The following is a 25291-nucleotide window of genomic DNA, read 5'->3' on the forward strand; positions in this document are numbered from 1 at the left end:
CAGTGCACTGTAGCTGTTATTGGTTATGACTGAATAGCTTACTGGCTTATCTGTACATTTGGACAAACATCTCAAAATCCACCTGGAAACGTTAATACTGCAGGTCTGACAATCCAAAATAAGATATGTTATAAACCCTTTGCTAGGAGACAGAACAACACCAAATCCTTTTAAGGTTAAGCATAATTTGCATTTCGAATGTCCTCGTTTCAGACAAATGCTTTGCCTTATTGGCTATGAGAGAAAGGAGATAGAAAATCCTCTCCCAACACCAAAAAAAGGCCTCGTCTCTGGGGAGATATACACATGGACAAAAATATTTTGGTGACAAGCTGACAGCGCTGGCTACTGTCAAAAATATAAAATGAAATAACATTTCTAAGGATCTCCTCGAAAAAAAAAGTACAGCCAATAAAAAAAAAGAGAGCGGCAGACCACTCGGTGGCTTTAAAGATTGTTTTCCTGTCCTAGAATCTCATCGAAAGATTAATTACCGTGAAAATGGAGAATCGGTGATTACAGACATATCACTTGGGTTAACTGGAATGAGAAACGACTGTTGGAGAAAGAGAGAATAAGACTGCAAAGCAGAAGAAAAAGCTATAGACGGAGAGGGAGAGGAGGCAGATGGGTGAAGGGTTTTCACATGGCAGAGGGGCAGTGGAGAAGAACGATGCCATCAGAGTACAGCTCAGAGTGCAGTCTTGTGTCGGCTTAGAAAGAGAGAAGACGGGGGGCGCTGTGGCGCAGCAGGCTACAGCACCCGTACCATATACGGGCCTGAGTGCCCATGGGGACCCAGGTTCGAATCCCAAAAAGAAAGAGAGAAGACCAGCAGGGGGGTGCGGTTATTTTGAAGTAAAAAAAAAAAAAGCACATGGTGATGGTGGTCTTCAGTAACGGCTTCTACACAGTTGCGTTCCATCAACGCATGCCAGTGGGTGTTCCCGACGGTAGCTATGCAAATGACTTCAAGTATAACCGTAATTTGATTGGTTGGTGCCTTCCGTCGATTGGCTTGATTGGCCGGTGCCGTCTGTCGGTGCAGCAACAGCTGAACTTCTCAACGCGAGCGACGGGAGAAACGCGACGCAACGGACCCACAATTCAGTTCGGCAACGGATGACGTAAGCCCATGTAAAGTGGGATGCGTCTCCAGCACTGCAACGCACGCAGCTGTGTGTAGAGGCTGTTAGTGTTACGCATTATTGAGTTTATTTGGCACATAAACAAACATACCACACTCTTCGGAAGGCTTCAGACTACCCACTCACCCAATACACACCAATCCCTTCTATTCTTTGGACAGAAAGAATGAAATGTTCTGATACATGCACTGGCTGTCAATGTAAATATGAATGTTTATTTTACTGTCTGATATAGGGTTGTTTTGCTCAACAACATAATTTCACAGTATTGTTAACTCATGTCAAACTGGAACATTAATCATGCGTCATGTGCTTTCGCCAACATCTGTAACCTAAAGTGACAAATGGCATGTGAAGCGTACACGGCCCCAATAACCACAACAGGAAATTATTATGTTCAGCCATTTTTTTTATTGACATTGCAAGTCATCATTTTGCTGAGTAGCCAGCCTGACAAATGCACAGATGTAAATATGTAAAGAGGGGGAGGGGGGAGGGGTTAGAGGGAAGTTGCAGTAGAGTGCTGAGTTTCATCACAGACATAACTAACAGGGGCCCTGTTAGGACACTATTATAGAACTGCTTTGGCAGTTCAAATGATAAAACTGCAATAGAAAAAAAAACATTGGAAGGCAACAATAGCACTTAAGTCTTTGATAGATTTCTTTAATTATTTACTCTCTGTGGAAAGCAATACTTGAATACTTACAGTACATGAAGGCTGATAAGATGCTTAACATTACAGGCCAGGATGCTTGTTGCATTAATCACAAGTGAAGGTTAGTTCAACTGCATTTGAAATCATATGTGTTAGGTCTTTGTAGGGCCTATCTAAATGAATGATAAAAGTAATTTTTCCCAAAGGTCTTGGTCAACAAACATGCAAACGATTGAGATATTTTTCACATGTAGGATGAAACTAAATCATGGATAAAACAGTATCTAGAAAGTTAGTATTATCACTTAAAAAGATCTACAGCCGAGAAAAATGAAGTTAAATATGGAGATCGATAGCCAGCTTCCAGTTGATTTAAAGTAAAGCAAAGACAAAAATAAATACATTCCAAATGTGACTTCATTGAAGGCCTGAATAATAGCAGCCCAACATGTTACTGGTTGGGATGAACGAGGACCTCTCCATCTGGGGAAAAGTGGCTGCAACTAACTAAAAACTTTTCATTTCATTTCCTTGGAACGTCTGAAGGCATACCTCTTAAAACAAAGAAATGGGCTTTGCACAGATGGTGTGGTCACTGCATTCAAGTTAATGTAAATGTACACATATGCAAAAAAGAATAACAATAATATAATATAATAATAATATATATGAGGGAACATGGACAATCAAGTGATTAGACAGCCCAAGTATACAGGTCACACACTCAAACACGCACATACATACATACATACATACACACATATACATACATAACATCTGAAGCAAAGCGTCACACACTCCAAGGTTCACTATCCTCTGTCAGCCTCCATTGGAAGCGTTTGGAGCTCGGCCTTGTCTTCGCAACATCACAGGCCAGCTGTCAATGAGTCACATCTGAGACACAAGCTAGACTAAATATCCTCTTCTTTTACATGTGATGCACGATAAAATGTGTACAAAACGAATGAAACACACACACACAAAAGTATATGTATGCGCAACAGTGGAATGTTCTCGAACATGCGCGTTATATGCAGTTTTGTTTGAGTTGGGGCGGGTTGCGGAGCGACAGCCTCTAGCAGTTAATTACCTGACCCGTAATTTCCGGTTATGGACAAGATCCGCACCAGTTTGTGGGGAAGTGGCTGTCGCGACACGCTAGCCCTAAGGACCGGGAACATTGCGTTCAGGTCGGCTGCGTCATTCAAGTAGGCTGGAGGAGAGAACAGAAGCGACGGGGTTAGCGATCAGAGATGATGACATAATGAGAGAAAGGGGGGAGGTGGGGGTTTCACGTTGCCTTGCCTTGCCACAGAAATACAGGCGATGAACAGCGAGCTATAAAAGCTCCATCACCGCAAATAGGACGTCTTTTTTTTCGTTCCTAAACCGTTCACCTTAATGAGCTCCAGATGAACTTAAATGACTCTCTGAACTCGATTCAGGATCAGAGATCACAAAGTGTGTCAAAGCGCCATCATTTTGGTTTTTCTTTTTTAGAATCTTCCATAATATTGCTTTAGACAAACCAGTCTAAAGCAAATAAGCAAATAATTTACAGTTGCCTTGATCATAGTCAATTCATGTACAGCAATCAGTCACGTTAAACAACAACAAAACAAAACAAAAAACAACACAAGTAACAAATCAAGATGTTGTGAAAAAGATAGAAGAGCTTTTGTGTTTGAAATGTGTATGAAAGCATAGAAAGGCCAATGCGGCAAGCAAGAGCCTCTCGGTTTACAGGCAAGCGGAACGTAAAGCTCATTCTGCTGCAGCTCAGCGTGTCAGCTAATCTGTCCTGTGAATCTCAGTCAGTGGTGTATCGAGTCGAGTCCCCCATCCCCCCCCGCCCCAAACCACCCCATTAAGTTCCATTCTCCTGTGCCAGCTAGCGCCTGTAGAACTTGCTGCACCCAGATCTGCAGATCTCTTAAAGAGCTAGCGTTTTCACTGTGGTGGTTTTTTTTTTTTTTTTTTAACAGGTTACAGAGATAAAATGTCCAAAATAATAACAACAACAAAATGAACAGGGGTTACAGCAAATACATTCAGTAGTAAATAAGTTATAAAAGAGCAAACACTCCGTCAGTCACCCGACTCAAAACTTTTGTAGTTTCTCTCCCCCCACCGGAAGGATCAGTCTTCAGTCACACACAAGGACGGGCAGAATCCTCCTGGTAGCCATCGAAACAGAGTGATGAGAAGATGAGTGGAAGAGGTGCGTGTTTTTCTTCTTCTGAGGACGAGAGGCAGGGCCAGCCTCAGCCTGTTGTGTCAGGCTCCTTGCTGGGATCTGAGCTTAGGCGGACAATCTCCTGAGACAGGACCTCCAAGTCCTTTGGGAGACACCACACACAAAGGGGAAAGTTTTACACTTCAGCACATTTTTACACTTCAAAACATTTTACCTGAGCCCTGCTTCAGAAGAACATAACCATGTCATAATCTTGTCATGATGGTGGTTACAAGCGGTCATTAATACTAATCAATGAGTTAGTAATCCTTGTTACCGCTTAATAGTGCTATACGAAGCTGTTATAGTATACAAAATGTGTTGTCATGACAATTACATATTACAATTACATGATATGACATCACTGACATGAGCATGTCATAAACATGTTATAGCACTGACCTCATGACAGCTTTTTGACAGTCTTATTGAACTGAGAGTACTGTACAGTATACGTGTTAATTAATAGGTGACTAAAGTTTTACAATGTTTTACAAAGTTATTATATAAATACACAACACAACACACAAAGTACAGAACCAATATTTGATGATGGTACCAAACAAGAGTATGATACTGACAGCGCCTTTGTTTTTGAGTGCTTTGTATTTCATTTTTTACCATGGCTATTAAAGAGAAATTGATATGGTGTTTTATTGACAGCCTAGAAGGGCTGGGGTAAAAGGATCACACATCCTCCTACATGGGTGCTGAAAGGATATTAAGCACAGTGGCTTGAGTTCAACAGCAATCTCTCTCGCACTCACTCTCACACACATACACACACAAACTCACACACACACAAACAAACAGACTCTCATTCAGAGACACTCCCAAACAGAAGGTAAAAACACAATACCATTTTATCCACACAAAAACACACGCTCCTTGCCAATCTCTCTCTCAATCTCTCACACACACACACACACACACACACACACACACACACACACACACACACACACACACACACACACACACACACACACACACACACACACACACACACACACACACACACACACACACACAGGGAAAGGCAATGTTCCATCTACTGTGTGCGCACTCTAAAGCAACAGCCATCAAATATTAACAGGGCTGTTTGTCTCTGAGCTGGCTGCCCCTACAGACAGTAAATATTCATGAGCTCGTCGCCACCGCTCTCCCCCATTGAAGAGAGAAAACGAGGAGAACAGGTTACAGACGGACGGACGGAGTGAGGGACAGAGTGAGAGAGACAGACAGAGAGTAAGAATGGACAGAGGAAAAGTGTGAAAGGAAGAGCGTGAAGATGACCCTAAAGACTCGAAAGTTCGTAGGTCATTGCCATGCTGAGGCCATAACGGTGGCTTTTGAGGTGGACAACACTCAGGTGGACGACAAGTTGTAATGCACCGCTCTCTAAAGAAGTCAAAGAGCAAGAGAAGAGCCGGTAGAGAAGGAGAAGGAGTTGGTTTAGGGGAGGGAAAGGCTTACAGTAACAAGCTGCTACGCTGCCATTCGAGAAGAGGAGAGGAGAGGAGAGGAGAGGCGAGAGATTTGGATGAAGCGCAACATCTCTCTACACTCAAGCAGTGTATTAAAGAACTCTTTCATCAGGCCTCTCACACACAGTGTCTTTCATGTTCGACTGAGGAGCCGACGAACGGGAGCCGACATGGACATGATTCTCCACTAGTGGTGCAGGCAGGGCTTACGCAACAGCCTGCAGTTCCACAAACATGGGCTGCCATGTACCAAGCCTCTATCTGCTGCTCGCTCTCTCCCTCTCTCTCTCTCTCTCTCTCTCTCTCTCTATCCCCCTCATTTAAACGCTGACACTGATCAGTGGCGTACATGTATCTAAAGAAAAAACATTCCGCTAATCAACGACACACGATGCACGCCACCTTGGCAACAAGTGTTTGTGTGTGTGTGTGTGTGTGTGTGTGTGTGTGTGTGTGTATGTGTGTGTGTGTGGGGTGCCTCTTGCTCGGTAGATAACGGTAGATTACTCGTGATCGTGGGTGGTAATGATGAGAGAATTACTGGAATCAACCTCATCAGAAGAGGCTTGTTTTAGATCGGCTTCTCTGAGACGTGCTTTGCTCTGCCCCCACTAGAGTGGCGAACACTGACTGAAGTGGACACCCACTGCGGCACTTGACCTCAAAAAAAAAAAAGAAAGCAGGGAAAGTTTCTCTTGTGTGAGGAGAGAACTGGTCGATGCCTTTCCTCACTTTTCCGCCATCTCCTGCTTTGCCAAGGTTGAAACCCGGGTGTAGTGTAACCTACAACTCCCTTTGGACACATGCAACTCCTACGCACCCTCTCTGCCAAGGATCCAGACCGTCTCCCAACTCAGCAACAATAAACACAAACACACTCTCTCTTACACACACACACTTAACCGAGGTGAACCGACGTACAAAGAACCGTCATGTATTTCTACAAACACACATCACCCCGGGTGTTAAACAGGGGAAGCAGGTCTTTTTTTCACTTCTTTCTAACACCTCTCCACAACATCAGAAGGACGACGGCGTTTGTGCGTTGGCGTGAGCGTGCGCGATTCGTCTCTATGGCGATGGTGGTGGTGGTGGGTGGGGGGTTGCTGGTTGGACTGGAGAGGTTAATTGTCGCTAGGGAGCGAGAGCACTGGCCGTAATCGCTTCAAACGGCGTCACCCTGCGTGGCGCCTGGGGAATGCGTTCTATTCCTGCTCCCGTAAACACATTCTGCATTAGAGACGCCCACCGCTTGGCTCCAGATGAATGCCACAGCTGGGAGCAGTCGCGAGGCCCCGCACAACAGCACTGCCTCCTACACACACACTCACTCACTGAGTCTCACACACACACACACACTTGCCGGCTCCCTCACATACTCACTGTAGATCCTATCTCAATCAAACTCTCTCTCTTTCTCTCTCTCTCTCTCACACACACACACACACACACACACACACACACACACACACACACACACACACACACACACACACACACACACACACACACACACACACACACACACACACACACACACACACACACACACACACACACACACACACACACACACACACACACACACACACACACACACACACACACACACACACACACACACACACACACACACACACACACACACACACACACACACACAGGCTAGCTGAGTACACACAAGAATTTCCCTCTTTCTCCACATTCACCCTCTACTGTTCTTGTTGCTTCATTCTTTTTTGTTTTTCTCCTGAATTTCCCCTTCTCTTCCTCCTTCTCTTCCTCCTTCTCTTTCCCCTTCTCTTTCCCCTTCTCTTTCTCCTTCTCTTTCTTTGGGCTCTAGGTCAAGCTTCTGGGAGCTCATCCTATCTGCCCGAGACATGACTTGCCGAGTGCCAGAAGGCTTTTTGTTAACCTCTGAGTGTTTATCGTCACCCCTGAAAACAGACCCAAAAGCACTTGGATGGGATAACCCCCCCCACCCCCCCCCCCCCACCCCCACCCACACTCCTTCTTTAACATCTGAATGGGAGCCCCATGCCGTGACTCACCTTTTGTAGGTGCATGTTCTTGGTCAGCTGCTCCTCCAGCATATGCTGCAGCTTCTTGTTCATCTCCCGCAGGTTCTCGTCGCCCGGCTTCACCAGGTCGCGCAGCACCGACCCGAGACCCCCTCGCTCCGCTGGACCCCCGTGGGCCACCATAGCTGCACCTGAGACATCTGTAAAAGACAGGGGCACAGAGAGAGGAAACTGCCAGTCAATGAGGTTCATAGACAGTCAGCCAGCCTTCTGGCATCCCCCTGGTCATTCACAAAACTGCAGACAGCAGTCAGTCCAGCTGGATTGCTGCATTTTTTTTTTGCTGAGGGAAACCTAAAAACATAGTAACTGGAAGGGCTTCAGTAGGATTCAGATGTTTTATGCACTGCAGAACAGCGACTTCTTGACATAAGGCCATGAATATGTAATATGGCACCGAATCAGGGGGACATTTAAGAGTTTCGAGCTGGAGAATAAACTGGCTGCGCCTACATGGGAAACGATCCGCCAAATCCGTGGCTTTTCAGGCCTGACGGGCCACTTTCAACAAACTGTGACAGCGTTGGAGCTCGCGCTCATCTCCGACTTTCTGACAAGAAACTGCTCCTGTTGTTCTGCAAGAGGCAGATAAAAATGTCCTCGTCCTGTAGCAGCAGGCGGCTTAGTGGATGCATCTGGAGCCAAATGCAGAGCACACAGCAGCGGGTAAATTAAGAGCAGTACCACATCAGACATGTTGTGTACACACACACACACACACACACACACACACACACACACACACACACACACACACTTTGGAAGAAACAAGACTACAAAGTCAAATTAAAGGTACACGAGCCAGTTTATGTTACAGAGGAGCTGCCAACAGAAACAAATATCTGGAGCGTCACAGGTAGCAGACGGCATTATTGTGCTGCTGTAATTGGACAAGCGCCTCTGTTAAAGAACGAAACAGATGGCTTAACTGGTGATTAATTGAGAACATGGCTTCCTTTTGTGAGGTAAGCGATATTGTCGACGAGTGACATCCACACACAAGGGGTGTCCCTGTGAAGCTTGGGTGCCCTGCCTTCCTCTGTCAGGTTCCCGGTGAACTGCCAAGCTGTTCCTCACTGGAGAGTAACCGAGACCTGTTAGCGGTGCCAAAAGCACACACCATGGAACCAATCTAAGAGATCTCTCAATCACAATCCAGCCCAGACATGGCATCATCCATGCTAACTTGATATTTTAGGCATGAAACAATAACGAAAGTTATTCTCATCACATTGAGGCCAAAGACCAAAGCAGACAACCATGTTTTTTTCTTGTTGCCCTGAAATTGCATCATATTGCGTTTTCTCAACAATGCTAATGTGGTTAACCATGTCAGACAAAACAGAGATCAACGGGTCAGATTTGTTGTACAGCTTAAAGGAGAGATTAGACTTCACCAACAAGAAAAGGCCAGCAGCTACACAAATTAAGTATCGAGTGACATGTCGCTGTAAATGGAGACTTTAACTGTTGCCCTGGAGGACCGGGCAACCTTTGACCAGTTGGCTCAGAAAGTTTGAGGCGATACTCAGCATTTCTGTCACCCATGAAAGACTGCCATTAAACACCACTGGGAGCCAAGCGGCCTATTCTAGCTCTCCTGAAAGGGAACGGGGAAGAGGAATCTCCAGAATAACTGCCGTGCCGTTTGACAAAGATTGTATCTTTCAAAAGCTCTGCACTGCGCAGCATAGCACCATGGGATATATTTTAATGCCAGTCAATATTATAACTTTTTTTTATCAAAATAAGAATATTTGTAATGGTGGATATTTTAGAATATACAATGAAATATACACAATTAAATGGGGGGAAAAAGGTCTCGTGCTAAAATTAGAGCGAGATAGAGCGAGTAAATACGAGACCGAGTCAAGACCAAATATTTTTGCTTTCAATTCCGAGACAAGACCGAGTAAGCAAAAAATGGTCTCGAGACCAAGACCGGGCTGGAGTACTACAACACTGTCCCTGGAGCAACTCGGGGTTAAGTGCCTCGCTCAAGGGCACAATATTGCCGAGTATTGAACCCACAACTTTTCAGGCTACTGCATGCTAGCCCAGCTCCTTAACCACTACGCTATTACTTTCACAGGACATAGCATACTGTGCTTTTACATACTTTTTACATACATCGGTCTACGTCGTAGACCCATGGCATAATTGAGTAACAATGCAACAATCCAACACAATCCAACAATCCAATCTATGTTAGTCTGAGTGACCGAATTTCCTGTTTGGCTCGCTGTGGCCAGCCTGCATTACCGAATGGGAGAGGTTGATATAAGGAGATTTACAGAATTGTTGTTTCGGTGACTTTAATAGTAATAGTAACATTTAATAATAATAGGGCCCTTCAATCCCATGTTGTTGAAAATAATAGGCGATTTGAAGGGGAGAGGAGGTCGAGAGGCTCTGCAGTGCTATGCTGACGAAAACCTGCTGCCAACCTCAGGTGTTTTCCTCTAATGCCATAAGCAGCATCAAAAGCCGCCACTAACAACATCAAGGCTGGAAAATCCACACCTGTCAGCTGATCGTTATTTCTCCAGCATTGATCGCACACATTCATCCACATTAGATAGGCAGGGCCGGGATAACTCTGGGCCCCTTGGATAAATCTGTGCTCTCTGAGGAAGAGATATACAGCGAGGACCCCCCCCCCCGCACTTGTCCATCCTCGATCCTCTAATGGGTGGAAAACACTATGTGGATGACTTGATGGCGATTGGAAGGCCGCCAAGTCTGCTTCCTGTCTGTGTTTGTGCCCATCGCCGCCGCTGAGGAGAGGAGTGATGAGGGGGAATGGGGAGTGCCACTGAGTGTGGTGCAGATCAGAACTTAGCCTAGACCTCACACACACACACGCACGCACGCACGCACGCGGACATAACCAGGTTGCAGTAGACTTTTACCACAATGGGGTCCTCAGCTTCCCATAGGACAGATAACAAGAGGGAGGTTAACGGGAGGCACCACCGAGAAGTACTGCAGTCCGTTTCTTCTGCGACAAAAACAGCTTGACACACCGCAACCTCCCCAGCCTGTTGCTTTACGTCACCTCCCATCGCAAACCAAACAAATGGGTCATGCTCCACACCAGCAACATTTTGCGAGCATGTGTGTGTCAAACTGATGCAGGTTTACCCCGTTTGCTATAAATGTCTTGATGGATGCCTTTTCTATCACTTTGCGCAGCAACCCCAATGATCACGGTCAATCATACTACCATCAGGTGAGCAAACACAAAGAGTGGAGAGCTGGTGTGGAGAGCTGCATAAATACAGGTTGGGCCACATTTTTGGTCAAGGGGTCTTTGTCTGAAAATAAACTTGAACGCTTGTCACTTTCTGGCTGTGCAGCACTTCTACAAAATGGATGAACGTGTCAGAAAAGTCTGGCGAGATGGCTTCCCAACCAAGGGCAAGAGGGTAGAGATGCTTCATGCTCCATCAGGGACCGGGGGGGGGGGGGTGTCTGCGGCACACCCTCTGTGCAAGGGCGTGTGTGAGGTTGTGTGTGTGAGAGTGTGTACGTGTCTGTGTGTTAGTGCGTGTGTATTGCCTGAGAACCTTACCCTGAGTGACTCCTGTAGCAGCAGCAGGGAAGAGCACTTAGTGGGAAAGGGATGCGTCGTCTACAAATAACCCCCCCCCGGCCGTCGAAGCATGACTGCGCCACGTAGCTGATGGTTCCCTTCAACTCCCACATGCCTCTCTCTCTCATACATATATATGTACATACATACATACGTACATACATACTGTGGTCGTCATGCGCCTGTGCACATCGCCCGCACCCCAACACACACACACTCCTATGCACAGTCATGCTCTCTAGTCTATACATACACACACACACACACACACACACACACACTTCTCTCAGTGTTCTGCCCATGAATAGTCATCTCCTGCTATGACTGCACATGCACACACCCACACAAACATCATTCCATCGGTCTCCGACAAGCAGTGATCACAACCCATAGCACTGCATATGGCCACACGTTCTCTCCAGCATTCTTTGTCTCTCATACATACATTCATTTTATGACATGCCATCCCACAAAAAAAAGCAGTCTCAGTTTCAACCAAAAATGACCCATCGATGCCCTGTTTTGCACACGAATACTTTTGCTCTAATTTCTATATAACTGACAACTTTAAAAAAAAAAAAAAAAGTTATGAATAACACCGCTTTAAGCATTGCTATGTAGTACTATCTGGCTCAGATATCCTGCAGACATCCTCTTCTGTCCTCGGATATTCATGCTGTGTTGTTTTTGCAACAGACAAAACAGGCAATAAAGGGCTCACATCAAAGCAAAGTCAAACAGAAAACACCCATTCACATCCTTCAACCAGGTCGTGCGGCAATCCTCAATCAACTGAACCACACTAATGTTTCCTCTGATGGCAACCACAGCAAGCTCAAGCTCTGTTTCAGTCTCCACACCAGCACAACTACAGTGCTCTCACCTTCTCAGCAAACAGCATTCAGAGAGGTGAAGGTGGGGTGCTGCAGTGCACTTGGGTCTGTTTAGTGTGGACTGAATCCTCTATATGTGAATGTGTCTCCTGGAGCAGACTCACTTAGTCATCTACACATTTAAGCCATCTGTTCCGCTGAGATAGCTTCTAACCAGCCTCCAGTCGTGTTGCATTCCACTGTCCAGGGATTCTGTCATGAGGATGCATTACCTTTGGGGGACTGTGACTTTTCTCGGCTCTTTCAAATGTTAATGTGTTAATGTGAACCTGTGCGTGCCTGGGCGACTGTGTTTGTGTGTGTGTGAGCGTGCAGAGTTTTCTAGAAAAAGCTTGATGGTGTGAGCGAGATGGGTAGGCAGTCAGACAGGAGGGTGTAAAGACATGTTTTGAAAGAAGTGGCATACTGTGATGAATATTTGTAAGTTTGTGTGTGTGTGTGTGTGTGTGTGTGTGTGTGTGTGTGTGTGTGTGTGTGTGTGTGTGTGTGTGTGTGTGTGTGTGTGCGCGCACACAGCAGGGGGTAGGATTCAAGCCATTTTGCTGGTGTGTGGTAAGGTAAGTGGGACCGTGTGATGTTAAGAGACGAGAGCTGGGATGACATGGGGTATGTGCGTCGGAAGGGAGAAGCGGAGCTGCACTGGGGTGGAGAGAAGTGGCATGTCTACTGCAGGGATTACTCCTCCTTCTGCAGGATGTGCGGCACTGCAATGTGGAATCACGTCCTCTTCCCCTGATACTGGGGATTCAGACCAGTATGCAACAGAGACACAGGTGACCAAAGAGAGAGGGGAGAAGGAGAGGCAAAAGAAGATAGGAAAAGAAGAGAGGAAAATAGGAAAACAAAAGAAAAAAGGAAATCCGGTAAACAAATCGAATCAGAGAATGAGAATTGACGAGTGCGGGATTAAAGAAGCAGATAAAAAAAAGGGCGGGGGCAGACACGGTGAATAAGGAGAAGAGAGAAATGAAAGAGCTAAAGAAAGAATGAGACAGAGAAACAGAGCAGAGGTGGAGGGAGTAAAGGAGGGAGAGAGAGAGAGGGGCCATGAGGCCACACGGCTGGAGTGAGACAAAACAAGAGCAGGCCAGACAAGGCGAGACGCATGACAGCGAGCACGTCTCTCTGTGTGCAGGCTGTGGACAGGTGAGCGGCTCGTCTGGTCTGGACTCTAATCCAAGTGTCTGGCACTTACCTCCCCAAAGCAGGAGAGGAGGAGGAGAAGAGGAAGAAACGCTGTATTATTGAGGATGAGTGTTGGGCTCAGTCAGGCATGCCTGCTTCCTGAATCATTTACAGTACATCCAGCTAATGTCAGCTCCCATCCTCCTCTCTTCACATACTCACATGCACATACACACACACGTGCAGACTTGTACCTCACACACACACACAAATTGGAATACACATATAGGTGGGCTTGTGTGCAGAAATCTAGAAATTACTGTCCTATCCAGATAAGTCCTCTGTTGTTCTGTTCCAAAAGGCTACCCTTCACAAAAGCACTTTGGTGCTCCTCCATGTCTTAGTGCCATTCTCAGAGACCAAATGGGAACGTGTATAGAAATCCTTATGAATGAGTTTGACCTGTTCACTGGAACAAACCTGACGTACCAGACATAGTGTTACAAAACTGCAATCTGTCACAATCAGTGTCGCCATTTTTCAACGTTTTTATTTCAGTATTTGTTCTGGCAAGCACACAAAAAATGGCAGGGGGTGGAATTTCTGCCTCTCCACCAGTTGAAGTGAACGCCAGGAAGGTTAAATGCAGTACAGTAAAGCATTGATAGGAAACAGCTATTATCACTGTTCAGTCTTACGGAGTAGGTCAAACTTCATGGATGCCAATGGACCAATATACATTCTACTGCTGCTGTGTTTGTTCCACAAAAACCATACTAAACACTACATGATTTTGTGTTCTCTCATCATCAGCTGAATGTGATCAGCAGAGATGCTTCAAAAACAATCTGTGATTTAGATATGCAGAGATTTTGAGGAAATCAAATTTCACATTACGTATATTCTCAGCTGCTATTCTGGTGCCAATACAATCACCTCCGCCTCAACCCAAAGCAGTCTCAGCTGTGGTTGATTTGTCGTTGCGGCAGTGCTTGCATCTGAGGCATGGGAAAATACTGTGAATAACTGCTTTTCCCCAACACTGCTGGGGTCCTATCCTGCCTGATCGCGTGGACTGCTGCTACCCTAATAACATTACAGCAAGGGCTTCACGGCAGGCTCAGCCCAGCTCCCAGAAGACACAGAGAGAAGGGAGTGTGTGTGTGTGTGTGTGTGTGGGGGGGGGGGGGGGGGGGGGGGGGCGGTCTGAACAAGCGATGCAGTCAGCAAGGGAAGCACAGGAGAAGAGACCTTCAACTTTTACTGCAACAATATTTACAATTAGAAGGCAGCGGCCTAATGGAATCTGGCCTGGCATTAAATGTTAAATCAGTCAGTCATGAAATTAAAAAACAGAGGGATAGGAACACATACAGTGGGACACAAAGTGATGGTGGGGGGGGGGGGGGAGTGAGCCATGCATCCTTCCTGATTTCCCAACTCTCCACTTCTATTTTCTTCTCATCAGTCCTTCCCCTCCCTCTCTCCCTCGCGCCCCTGCCGTATCTTCTGGGGAGACGGAGGTGTAACCTAGATTCATGGATGGGGAATGGCTGCTGTGGAATGATGACCGTAATCTCACAGTGTTCTGCCACATTTGCTGCAGGACAAGGAATAAAGTCTGACTGAAAAAAAAGGGGGCATCTGTTGCTCTCCCTCTTTTTCTCCATCTTTCTGTGTGTGTGTGTGTGTGTGTGTGTGTGTGTGTGTGTGTGTGTGTGTGTGTGTTTTAAGTGACTGCATCTGTGTGCTTATGGACGAGCATGCGTGCATCAAGCAGCATGTACAGTAAGAAGATTGATAGCCTGGGAGGATGAGCAGTGACTAGCTTATTAGGTGTAACATCACTCACCCTCGAGTTATATCCCCCCCCCCCCCAAAAAAAAAAGACTTGACTACTTTGTTAATGTCAGACTGTACCTTAGTGACGGAAGTCATAATAGCTCAATCAAAGGAGTAATGAATATGATGAATGTTCTGGTAGTGCTCACACAAGCAACGGCAACCATCTTACAGTAAATGAAATGGAAAAAAAACACAGCACCGAGTACACAGTAGTCGAGTTCATCACCCTTCAGTGGTAACCTACAGTGAGGCTAATGCTGGAAGAATGCCTTGGAAAACAGGATGAATATACACTACACATTTCAGTGTTTGTCTAAAACAACTGTGACTATTCTGACTTTGTATGGCTCTCACAACCCTTTCACCAAAAAAGCTTTCAGATTCAGATTTTAAAATGGCAATGAACTAGTTTTTAACACTATGAAAGATGCAGCAACTTCTGGGATATCAAACCGTGCCCTAGTCTTAAAATATAACCCAATAGAAAAAGTATCTTTTCAGTTGCCACATGGAGCAGAGTGCATTAGTGCAAAGTTAAATATTTATCCAAATGGTTTTCTAGATCTCAGCTGAGTGTTGCCACGTCACCGGTATAAATGTCACAACACGTAATGAGAATTTAACACTACTGAAATGTAGTGCATGCGAGCGCTGTAAATTTCAACCCGTGTGTCTTTTGCTCCAAAGTGCATTGTGATTCTCTCCACCCGTTTCCCCATTAGCCTTTGGGAAAAGTGCTGACTGTGATTTCAACGCTCATCCTTGCCACTCCCTCCCAACCCCACCTCCTCCTCTGCACATTATATGGAGATGTATTCACTGGCCATTACGGGAGACACTGAATGACTCTGCAAGGGGAGGGAGCGCACGGTCAGTCTGGGTCTGTGAGGAAGTGGGGTAGAGAACCTCGAGGCAGAACTGAACCTTACTGTACCTCAGACAGAGAATGACTTATTCAGTTCTCCCAAAAAAGAAAGACTGGGGGGAAGGGAGGGGGGTAGAAACTCCCAACTCCCACACCCACGCTTTTTGTCTTTTAAGGCTCTAAGTGCTGAACTCACCTCGCCCGGAGTCTACAGTTCACGTCACGCAAGTCTACGGAATCGGCTATGATATTATTGAGCCTGACTGGTTCCTTCCGTGCGCATAAACACATTCAAACTAGCAGGCAGACAGGCAAGCAGGCATGTCACGCATCTGTCTGCAGTCAAGTCTCCAGCAGCTTGGACTAGATCCACGGCTGGAAACTGGGGCACTCTGAACAAGTTTCCGACGCTCGGGAAAATCTAATTTTACTAGAAAGTTACAACGGTTAGCAGAGGGCTGTTGGTCCTACTATGCACAGCTGAGACACTCGAGAGTACTACTGACAAGCCAGCGGTTAAGGCTATGAGCAACCAGACCTGGTGCATGTGGCGGTCACAATACAACATCTATAAGCTTCAATAAAGCATTTTAATTATCTGCAGTAACGTCAGACTCCAGTCAACACACATAAGTTACTTTTTTGATATGGATGAGTTTGGAGGTAGATAGGCAGTACTTCAGAAGGGTCAATCTGAGTGTGCAATCATGGCGGTTTAACAGCAACACAAAAGCAATGGATCCTTTCAGCAATACAAGCTAATGCAGTCACTGCAAAGAAAAAGAGACCTTCCTTTATACGGTTTCAGAAACATCAAGGCAATCTAATCTCATTCTTAGCTCCTTGATCTGAGAAATATGCTTCCTAAAAAAGGCAGATGTAATCTCTACTGCAGCAGTTTTTCTTGGTGAAAAACGATGAGGTCTCGGAAGGACATTCAAAATGAACAGTAACAGTGAAACCTCAACACTGTACTATGAGGCACCTTCCTCAAGTAATGACTTCCATGATTTTTATGATCATACTTCTACACTATTTCTCAGTGGCGCGCTTCATCTTCAGATGGGTTCTCCGTAATGATGGGAGCCCATCCCACTGTTCAGTCTAATCAGTCCAGTCGCTGACGTTACGAGATGTGCTCTTTCCTCCGTGTGGGTGGGCAGCTGGGCGGCCATAGCTGTGTGTGTGTGTGTGTGTGTGTGTGTGTGTGTGTGTGACAGGCTCTGCTGCACCTGATGGGATGCCATCACGCTGAGGAAAAAGAGCAGAAAGCCAAGACACGGCACCCAGTCTCATAATAAAGACTAGCTGAGCAGGGCCCCAGGCTGAGATTACAGACTTATTCTCATATTTTAGTTTTTGTTTTTATTAGAAACGCCAAGACGAGTTTCAAATGTATCCAAATGCACCCCACTTTACACATAAAAATAGAGCCATTATAAATAGCGATGGCAGAAACATTTAAAGCGTATTACGCCTTAGACAAGTTCAAATGTAATAATAGAACACAGTGAGCTCCACAACAACGTGGATGAGTGAAATTATCTATTTATGCGCCAAGCTGTCGACAAGGGCCATTTGTCAAAATAGATCTCCTATAAAGACATCAACATGAGGATATTATGGAGAGGACTACGAGGGGAAAAACATCGTAAAGCAAATAATCTCATCATTCAGTGTCGCTGTGATGTTTATAATTTGTACCACCGCCTATTTTATCACATTTCACACATCAACATCTGGGCAATAAAACACAAGAGTGCAGAGATGTCCAACTTTGGGGAAAAAAAGAAAATATTTGATATTCTGATGATCAGACATCAGAGCTTGTGTCTCTTCTACTAAAGACAAGTGGCAATAGGTACAATAGAACAGGGTCTACATTAAAAGTACCTCTAATTGTGATTAATATGCATGTCATTCTGAATTACTCTCGGTAATAATTTCGCTATCTGTACAAGGCCATCTCGTTCTGTGCTGCGCACAAGTAGTTTGGCAGCTTTGCAGGCTGCTGCCTGACACAGTCATGGAGATGGGCTCAGATCGCACCGTCTCTCTCAGCTCTAAGCTGCCAGCGAGCGCTGAACAAAAGGACCGAGGTGAATCTGAGCGTTTGCGAAATCTGTCGACGAAGCAGTGTCATCTGGTCGGATGGTGGGGGTTGGCGTAAAAAAAAGAAGACAAATAAGCCCTGGAGAGAGGACAGGGAGGAGTGTGTGTGTGTGTGTGTGTGTGTGTGTGTGTGTGTGTATGTGTATATAGATGTGTGTGTGTGTGTGTGTGTGTGTGTGGGGGGGGGGGTGCTGCTCTTACCTCTCCTGCTGTCCATGACGTAGGTCTCGATGATAGCGCTCTTCTTACAGATGTCATCTGCCATGGACGAGCAGCTTACCTCCAAGTGTTTCACCTTGACAGGTGGCAGAAACAAAACACGTATCACATATACGTACACCGTCACCCACGCAAACGCATACATTCACCCACACACACACACACACACACACACACACACACACACACACACACACACACACACACACACACCATCTCCTCACACCCCCTCAGGTTCCCACACACAATGCTGTTGTCAGACATGTCCATTAATCAAACAGTGAGCAGTGCATGGGGCTAATGGATGGGCAGGAGGTAAACAGGCCCGGTGGCTGGGGCTGTTACTGTTGACTGGTGACAGTGGAGGTGGCTCCAAAAACAGCAACAGCAGCAGCATAGCCAGCCTCACACAGTCTTCCTATCTCTCTGCACTGCTCATACTCACTGACAAACACTGACTTTCAACCTGCTCTCCTTTTCCAGCACTGTATCATATATACAGTATATATATAGAAAACCATAGTGACGTCTGTTCCCTGCGAGACAAAGAAATAAGGTCCATGAAGGGGATGGAAAACTTCTGGTCTTATTGTGACAAAAATGCACAATGCACAATTTTTTTCTACACAAAAATAGAATCAAATTGTTGTAAATAAGTGAATGAATGAAATAAATGTTTTGCTATTACTGTACACAGTTTTAAAAGCACATTACTGAAGGCCTTCCTTCTGTACAGCAGGGAAAGTTTCCGAGGCACTCTCTCAACTCTTAACTGATCTAAACCCAGGTGTGAGTGTGTATGAGTGTGTATGTGTGTGTGTGTGTGTGTGTGTGTGTGTGTGTGTGTGTGTGTGTGTGTGTGTGTGTGTGTGTGTGTGTGTGTGTGCATTTGTGGCACAGCGGGAGATGTAATCTTAAAACCTGTGATGTTCTCCCACAGGCAGTGAGCAGCACAACCCCATTTCCTGTTTGTGCCTGGTCAACATTTAGCTTCTGGGTTAGCTGGCTTTAAAAAGTTAGCGTCTCTCAGGAGAAAGATGTGCATCTGAGTGGCAGCGCTGCTTATGTGCAGGCTGGGCTCCTGTGCTGCTCTGCTCAGTGGTTGGCTCTGGCATTTGTTGAACAAATAGTCTCCGTCTCTGTCCATATGCTTGGACCGTATATGGCTGAACAAGCCATCCCAGGATAAAATCATCTGGTAACCGAGCACATGTGGATGTAAACATGAGGGAACATCTGTGGGCCTGATAAAAAAAGTATTTATGTAGACATAAATGTCAGCGGTTCTGACGTACAGCATATCTGCTGAATGTCACGAGATCTGATCGAGGGCATTTATAGGGAAATCTCTCCTTTTCCATGGCCTTTGAAATATAGTAAAAGTTAAACATGAAAGTTAACTTTATAGAACAGTACAAAGTAGAGCTACGGATCCTCACGTCATTATTCCGGTCATGGGCATTACTACCATTTTTTCTTCAGTGGCTTTGACCAGATGCTTCAAACTGCAGTTAGTTTGAAAGGTCTATTTCTGGGAGCAGTCGTACAAAAATATCTAGCATCCATCTCAAAGCATCAGTTACAGTCACTAAAATATTGTGACTAAATAAGTCAAATATCCCAAAAACATTGCCATAGCCTATAGGCAGGCTTTACAGACCATACTACACAACGCCTCTGTTGTTTTGTGACTTGATATTGTAATCTATAAATGCTGAAATCTATCTGTCTGTGGAGATTCCAATGATGTCTAAATCATTCTGTACAGCACATAGAAGCAACAGAGGACCGTTAGCACTTACAATAGATTACAGTGTTTAAGAGTCTAAACACTACAACATGATAAAGTACCTTGTTGAAAACAAAACAGAGTGATATTTTAATAAACTATAAGACTCTGTTTTGCTAGTCATAAGACTCTGTTTTGCTAGTCATGAAATTAATATTTTGTCTTTCCTGAGAGCTAACATGTGTCTCTGGGACACAGGGTTGTTATTTGGACAGCTGTGCTGTGTGTGTGTGTGTGTGTCACCTTCTCCTCCAGCAGCCATTTCTCCTGCTGGACCTCAGCCAGCCTCTGGAACAGCTCACCGACTTCATCATCAGACAGGTCGGCCGGCCGCTGAGACTGAGGACTACCGGTGTTAGACTGAGAGAGAGAGAGAGAGATAGAGAGAGTGGGGAAGGGAGAGAGATAATGAGACATGGTGAGACAGAGACAGAAACATGAGGGGAGGGAGAGAGAGATGTGGAGGGAGGGAGGGAGGGAGGGAGAGAGAAAGAGAGGGTGGGGTAGAAGGAGAATGAGAAAAGAGGGGGAATGATCAAGAAAGACAGAGAGATGGCAAGAGAGTAGAGCACAAGAGAGAGTGAGGAAGAGAGAGAAATGTGATGAAAGAAAGAATCAAATGTGGCAAAGAGGAGAGAGGACAAAAGAAGGACAAACAGAGAGCGATCGAGAGGAAGACAGTAAGGAGGGCAGAGTAAACACGCGGAGTAAACACCGGGGCATGAGAGAATCAAGAGGAATGAGAAGACTCTTCTGCTGACATAAGCCGTCTGCTTTATTTGTGTGTGAGTGGGAATGTGTGGTGTGTGTGTGTGAGAGAGAGAAAATGTGTGTGTGTGTTGTCTTAAACAACACTTCCGATAACTGTAGGGAGTCCCACTGACCTTATCAGACTCTGCAGACGTGACAGAGGCCCAATAATAAGTGCTCTCTATGCACAACAATCTGCGGGAGGCCAAAGAGCTCTCCTATCTCCTCTGGCCACTCAAGAACACTACATGGTGAGAAACCAAGACGGCTTTGCAAAGCGCTAGAGTGAGTTCCGAGAAAGAGAGAGAGAGAGAGAGAGAGAGAGAGAGAGAGAAAGCTGAAAACGGTGGAATCAGCACTCATAAAGAACAGAGACAGAGAGGCGCTCTGGCATCAAAATAAACAAAATCTGAAAAGCCGCGTGTGCAAGAAAGGGCTTCCTTTCTTAAACAGGCCACAAACAATATTATCAAACCCACGGATAAAAAAAATGTATTAAAAAAAAAGGAAATTCAGTCACTAATGTGAGAAATAAATAAATATGTCTCTCTTTTCAGCGTGCCAGTCTGTGGCATGTATAGCTAAGGCAGACAGAGACAGAAAAGTTCTGATTGGCTTTGACTGAACCTGTCTGGGAAGCCAGATGAGTGGAGTGTACAGACTGCATTTACTGTATTTTATCTCTTGGTTGCAATGCGCCAAGGCAGCTCATGAAAGCACACCAATCTAAAAGGCACATCTGAGTTTGGATGCAACGTGTATAATTAAACCACATTTTATAGTGGTTGCTAATGGCCATTTCATCTCTCTCAAATCCCAATTTCCCCCCTTTTCATGTTCTCTAATAAACCCAAATCTTTAATGGAAAGTAAAAAGAAATAAAAAACGAGAAAAATAACTGCAAAGGCTTTAATGAAACTGGTTAATTATTAATGGCAATATAACAACACAGAGACAAGTCTCTTTTGCTCGTGGACAAATCTTTGCCTTTCCTTTTGCTAAAAATAAGACAATTCTCCCTCTGAACACGTGACAGCCCAAACACTGATACAGGGTGTTTATTCAAACGGCCAGTATTTATAGAAACTACGCTACCCGGGGGCTATTTATAGTCATTCCAGGGCTCATGGAGTCACATGTGAGCTCTCCCAGCTCAACAAGGGAAGACTCGGATGTCAATAGTCTGGAGTCTGCAACTGCCTGTCGATGGCAGCAGCGTCTGATGTCTAACTCGCACCAGTGAAGGGCTGTTTGGGGCAAACGTCATCGGCCTGGAGTCTCAGTTGTCATGGCCACGGTATGCAGCATGCACAGCTTGGTTGTTGATGGCAACTCCTGGGCTGATGGTTATGATGCTTCTGCCAGTGTGATGAGTGAGGGAACTTTAGAGGCATATGAATCATTTTTTTGACTGATAAATCGTGTTATGTTTGATGTGTGGGGTGTTGACAGATTGTAATGTATGTATCCAGGCTCTAGTGCGTATGCAGTGTGGTTGGTGTGTGTGTGTGTGTGTGTGTGTGTGTGTGTGTGTGTTAAGGGGTACCTTATTAGCGCTCTGGGTGGCCCCTCCCTCCTTCATCATCTCCCGGTAGCTGAAAGAGGAGACACTGCTGCTGTCCCCGGTCTGCTGCGTACGGCTCGGAGAACTGATCTCAGACAGAACCAGCTCCTCCAGGCCTGAGGAACAGAAAACACACATCATAAGGAAAGTGTGAGGAGGATGATGTTTACCACTTTGAAAAGTGATATTCAAAAGGTTTAGCAAAAGTACCAAACCAAAAGCTTGGACTCACATGGTTAATGCATGATAAGTCACATTATACACGTACATTTAATCAAACCGACTTATTCAGTTATTGAATTTACAAAACATTCCGTATTTTGCACTTTCCAAAGATAATTACAATATCACTCAAATGTCCTCGGGTCATTTTACATAAGGCTGAAGGGCGCACACAAACTGTGCAGCTGAGCTGACGAGGGAGGATGAAGCCAGACTTCTTTAGATCAGTCTCTGCACCGAAACTTATACACCGGAGCTGTCGCTTCCCCGTGAAACTACAGCACACCACCGTTGAGCACAATGTTCCGGGCGGCTGAGGCAGCGAGGTGTGTGTGTGTGTGTGTGTGTGTGTGTGTGTATATACACGTCTGCTGTTCTACACGCTGCCGTTTTAAGATCTTACCGGACAGATGACAAAGATAAAGCTTGCCTACTTTAAAATGTCTGATTCTAAACTTTCTGTAGAGCAACCATTAAAAATTCACGAAGCACTTAAATTATGGATGGCCCAAAAGAGGATTGCCCTGGCATCACCAACAATCAACGGAGAGCAAATGCGAGTATGCACTGCTCAGTGGCACATTTGGAGAAGGGGGCCCCATTAAATATTTAGCCTCCCCACATCTCATAGTGATGTGCTGGTGGGGTCCCCCAAGGAGTTACTGTTTTTCCAAGACACCACTCACCACCAAAGTTTTTCACAAGTGCTAGGAAATCATGTGTTAAATTTGGATTGTTTCCCCACAAACCATGAGGGCCTTTTGGCTCCTTGAACTAATATGGAGTCAATATAGGCCAAAGTGTAATCAACTGAACCATCCTTGGAAGTTCATTAACATCGCTGAAAAGTTCGACTGTAAATTCTTGAGTCTTCGAAACACAAAGGGTTAAACTTTCCTTCTGTGCTGAGTGTCATTCTCATGAAGAAAGACAATAAAGGGTGTCCAGTGAGTGCTCCTAACCTCCAATAAGCACTGAAAATAATTGTCTGATGACTGAAGAAGCTTTTTTCTCCCCCAGCTTTCAGCTAATTTTCCAAATCACTGACCACAGAACAGAATGTAAATTGACTTAATTTTCAACATGACAGAGATAAAAATCTTTATTGGACCTATTCTCTGTACACACAGAGTGATGCCTCAGCAATAATGCTTACTAAGGGGGAAAAAAACAATGGCTCCAATTAACAGCCACTCTGACTGAGGGTTCAAAACCATCAGATAGATTTTGAACTGTCACACATGATCGCATCTCATCCCCAGCTAAGATGAATGCAGAACATATAAACTGTGGCCTTCACATGACCTTGATGACACGGACAGGGGAACCCAGATCCATACTAAAAGGATCAAAGAGTAAGATCCATGTAACCTAAGCCAAAGAAGATGAGGATCAAAACACCTATGTGGGGAATTCTCCCATTCGCACGTAAGCTTTTTTTGTTTTACACGCTTCAGTTACGCACTTTTGTGATACGCGCATTCTCCCATTCCCGCTTCTGCAAGTTTGAAATCAAGGCGTCCTTATGAAAGAGGCACGATTAGAACCAGACTAATTTAGGTTGATGTGAAAACGTGGAACGTGGACTTTCTCGTTGACCTTCTGAATGCCATTTAAATCCAGAAAGAACACAAACCAGTCTTTGATTTTGAAAACGTAAGCATGGTGAACGGAATAGCGAACGGCCTAGAGTAAAATGGTGTGTCATCACATAACCTAACAAAGAATTGACTTAAAAATTTCACTTTTGCTTTGAGGTTTGTTTATAAAGAGTCAAGACATGCTTGAGGTGTGTAGATTTGATTTCCTAATTTAAAAACTCACTGTTGAGAAAGAAAGTTTCAATGGCAGCCGCTATTTGTATACAGTAGAGACTGGCATAACAATACCAGCCTCCATTACAAACGAATCAAGAGACAGGAGAATATAAACTATGCTGCTCGACAATAGTGCAGACGTCTGTGCAAATGTATGGATGACTTCGGTCAAGTTGGAAAGAAATGCACAGACGGTAAGCTCCAATATCCAAAGTGGGTGATTATAACAGGGCTTTCCCTATTTAACAACGTAGCCTCATGTATAAGGTAATGTCGGGATTTGCCACCGTGAGACACTGTAATGGGGAAAAACATAAAGCCGTATCAGCATAATAATTAAGCACCAAATTTGATACTTTGTAACGTTCTGTGTAACCTACATGTATTTAGAGCTAGGCCTACTGCCGACATCGAGTAATATGCTGTTTCACCTTGTAGTGGCGCTCGACCTTAATACAGCCCTCGGGAGCGCATAGCTGGAAAGGTGCTTAAGTCAGTGGCAGAATGCACGCCAGATTTGTATACATAAGAAACGCCCAGATTTTGGGGCTGCTCCTCCTAAAACGCGTAACTCCCTCCATCACGCGTAAATGACAGAGGGGAGAATTTGTGCAGGCTGAAATGCGCCTAGTTGCGTGTTTTTTTTTTTACTTACGCACCCGTGCGCACATGGGAGAATTCGCCCCATGTGAATAATGATGGGGCTTCACACGGATTAAGTTCAACTAGAGAAAAGTAGGTTTAAAACACTCACATTACATTTGATAATAATCAATTCCCACTTTGTGATTGAGGTCTCTCAGTGAAATTACACTGCACCTGAACTTCAACAGCTTCTACTGCTGAATAGGTTGGGACACTTCATGACATGTACGGTAAACATGA

General features: G+C 45.1%; 1 protein-coding gene across 2 annotated transcripts in view; it reads right to left on the reverse strand.

Moving 5' to 3' along the window:
* Nucleotides 1–1536: 1536 nt before the first annotated feature.
* Nucleotides 1537–25291, reverse strand: part of gripap1 (GRIP1 associated protein 1) — a 50850-nt gene continuing 27095 nt past the window's right edge. For both annotated transcript variants that reach the window (XM_076276897.1, XM_076276898.1), the window contains 5 exons: nucleotides 22350–22483; nucleotides 20297–20413; nucleotides 18247–18340; nucleotides 7581–7750; nucleotides 1537–4145 (listed from right to left, as the gene is read on the reverse strand). In XM_076276897.1, coding sequence (XP_076133012.1) covers nucleotides 4071–4145; nucleotides 7581–7750; nucleotides 18247–18340; nucleotides 20297–20413; nucleotides 22350–22483 — 590 coding nt within the window. In that variant the 3' untranslated portion in view covers nucleotides 1537–4070. The remainder of the gene's footprint in view (nucleotides 4146–7580; nucleotides 7751–18246; nucleotides 18341–20296; nucleotides 20414–22349; nucleotides 22484–25291) is intronic.

This window comes from Alosa pseudoharengus, unplaced genomic scaffold (assembly GCF_046254945.1).
Source record: "Alosa pseudoharengus isolate Yale_2024_CS ecotype anadromous, Long Island Sound unplaced genomic scaffold, YU_APseudo_1.1 YU_APseudo_1.1_scf_9, whole genome shotgun sequence".
Classification (NCBI taxonomy): Eukaryota; Metazoa; Chordata; class Actinopteri; order Clupeiformes; family Clupeidae; genus Alosa; species Alosa pseudoharengus.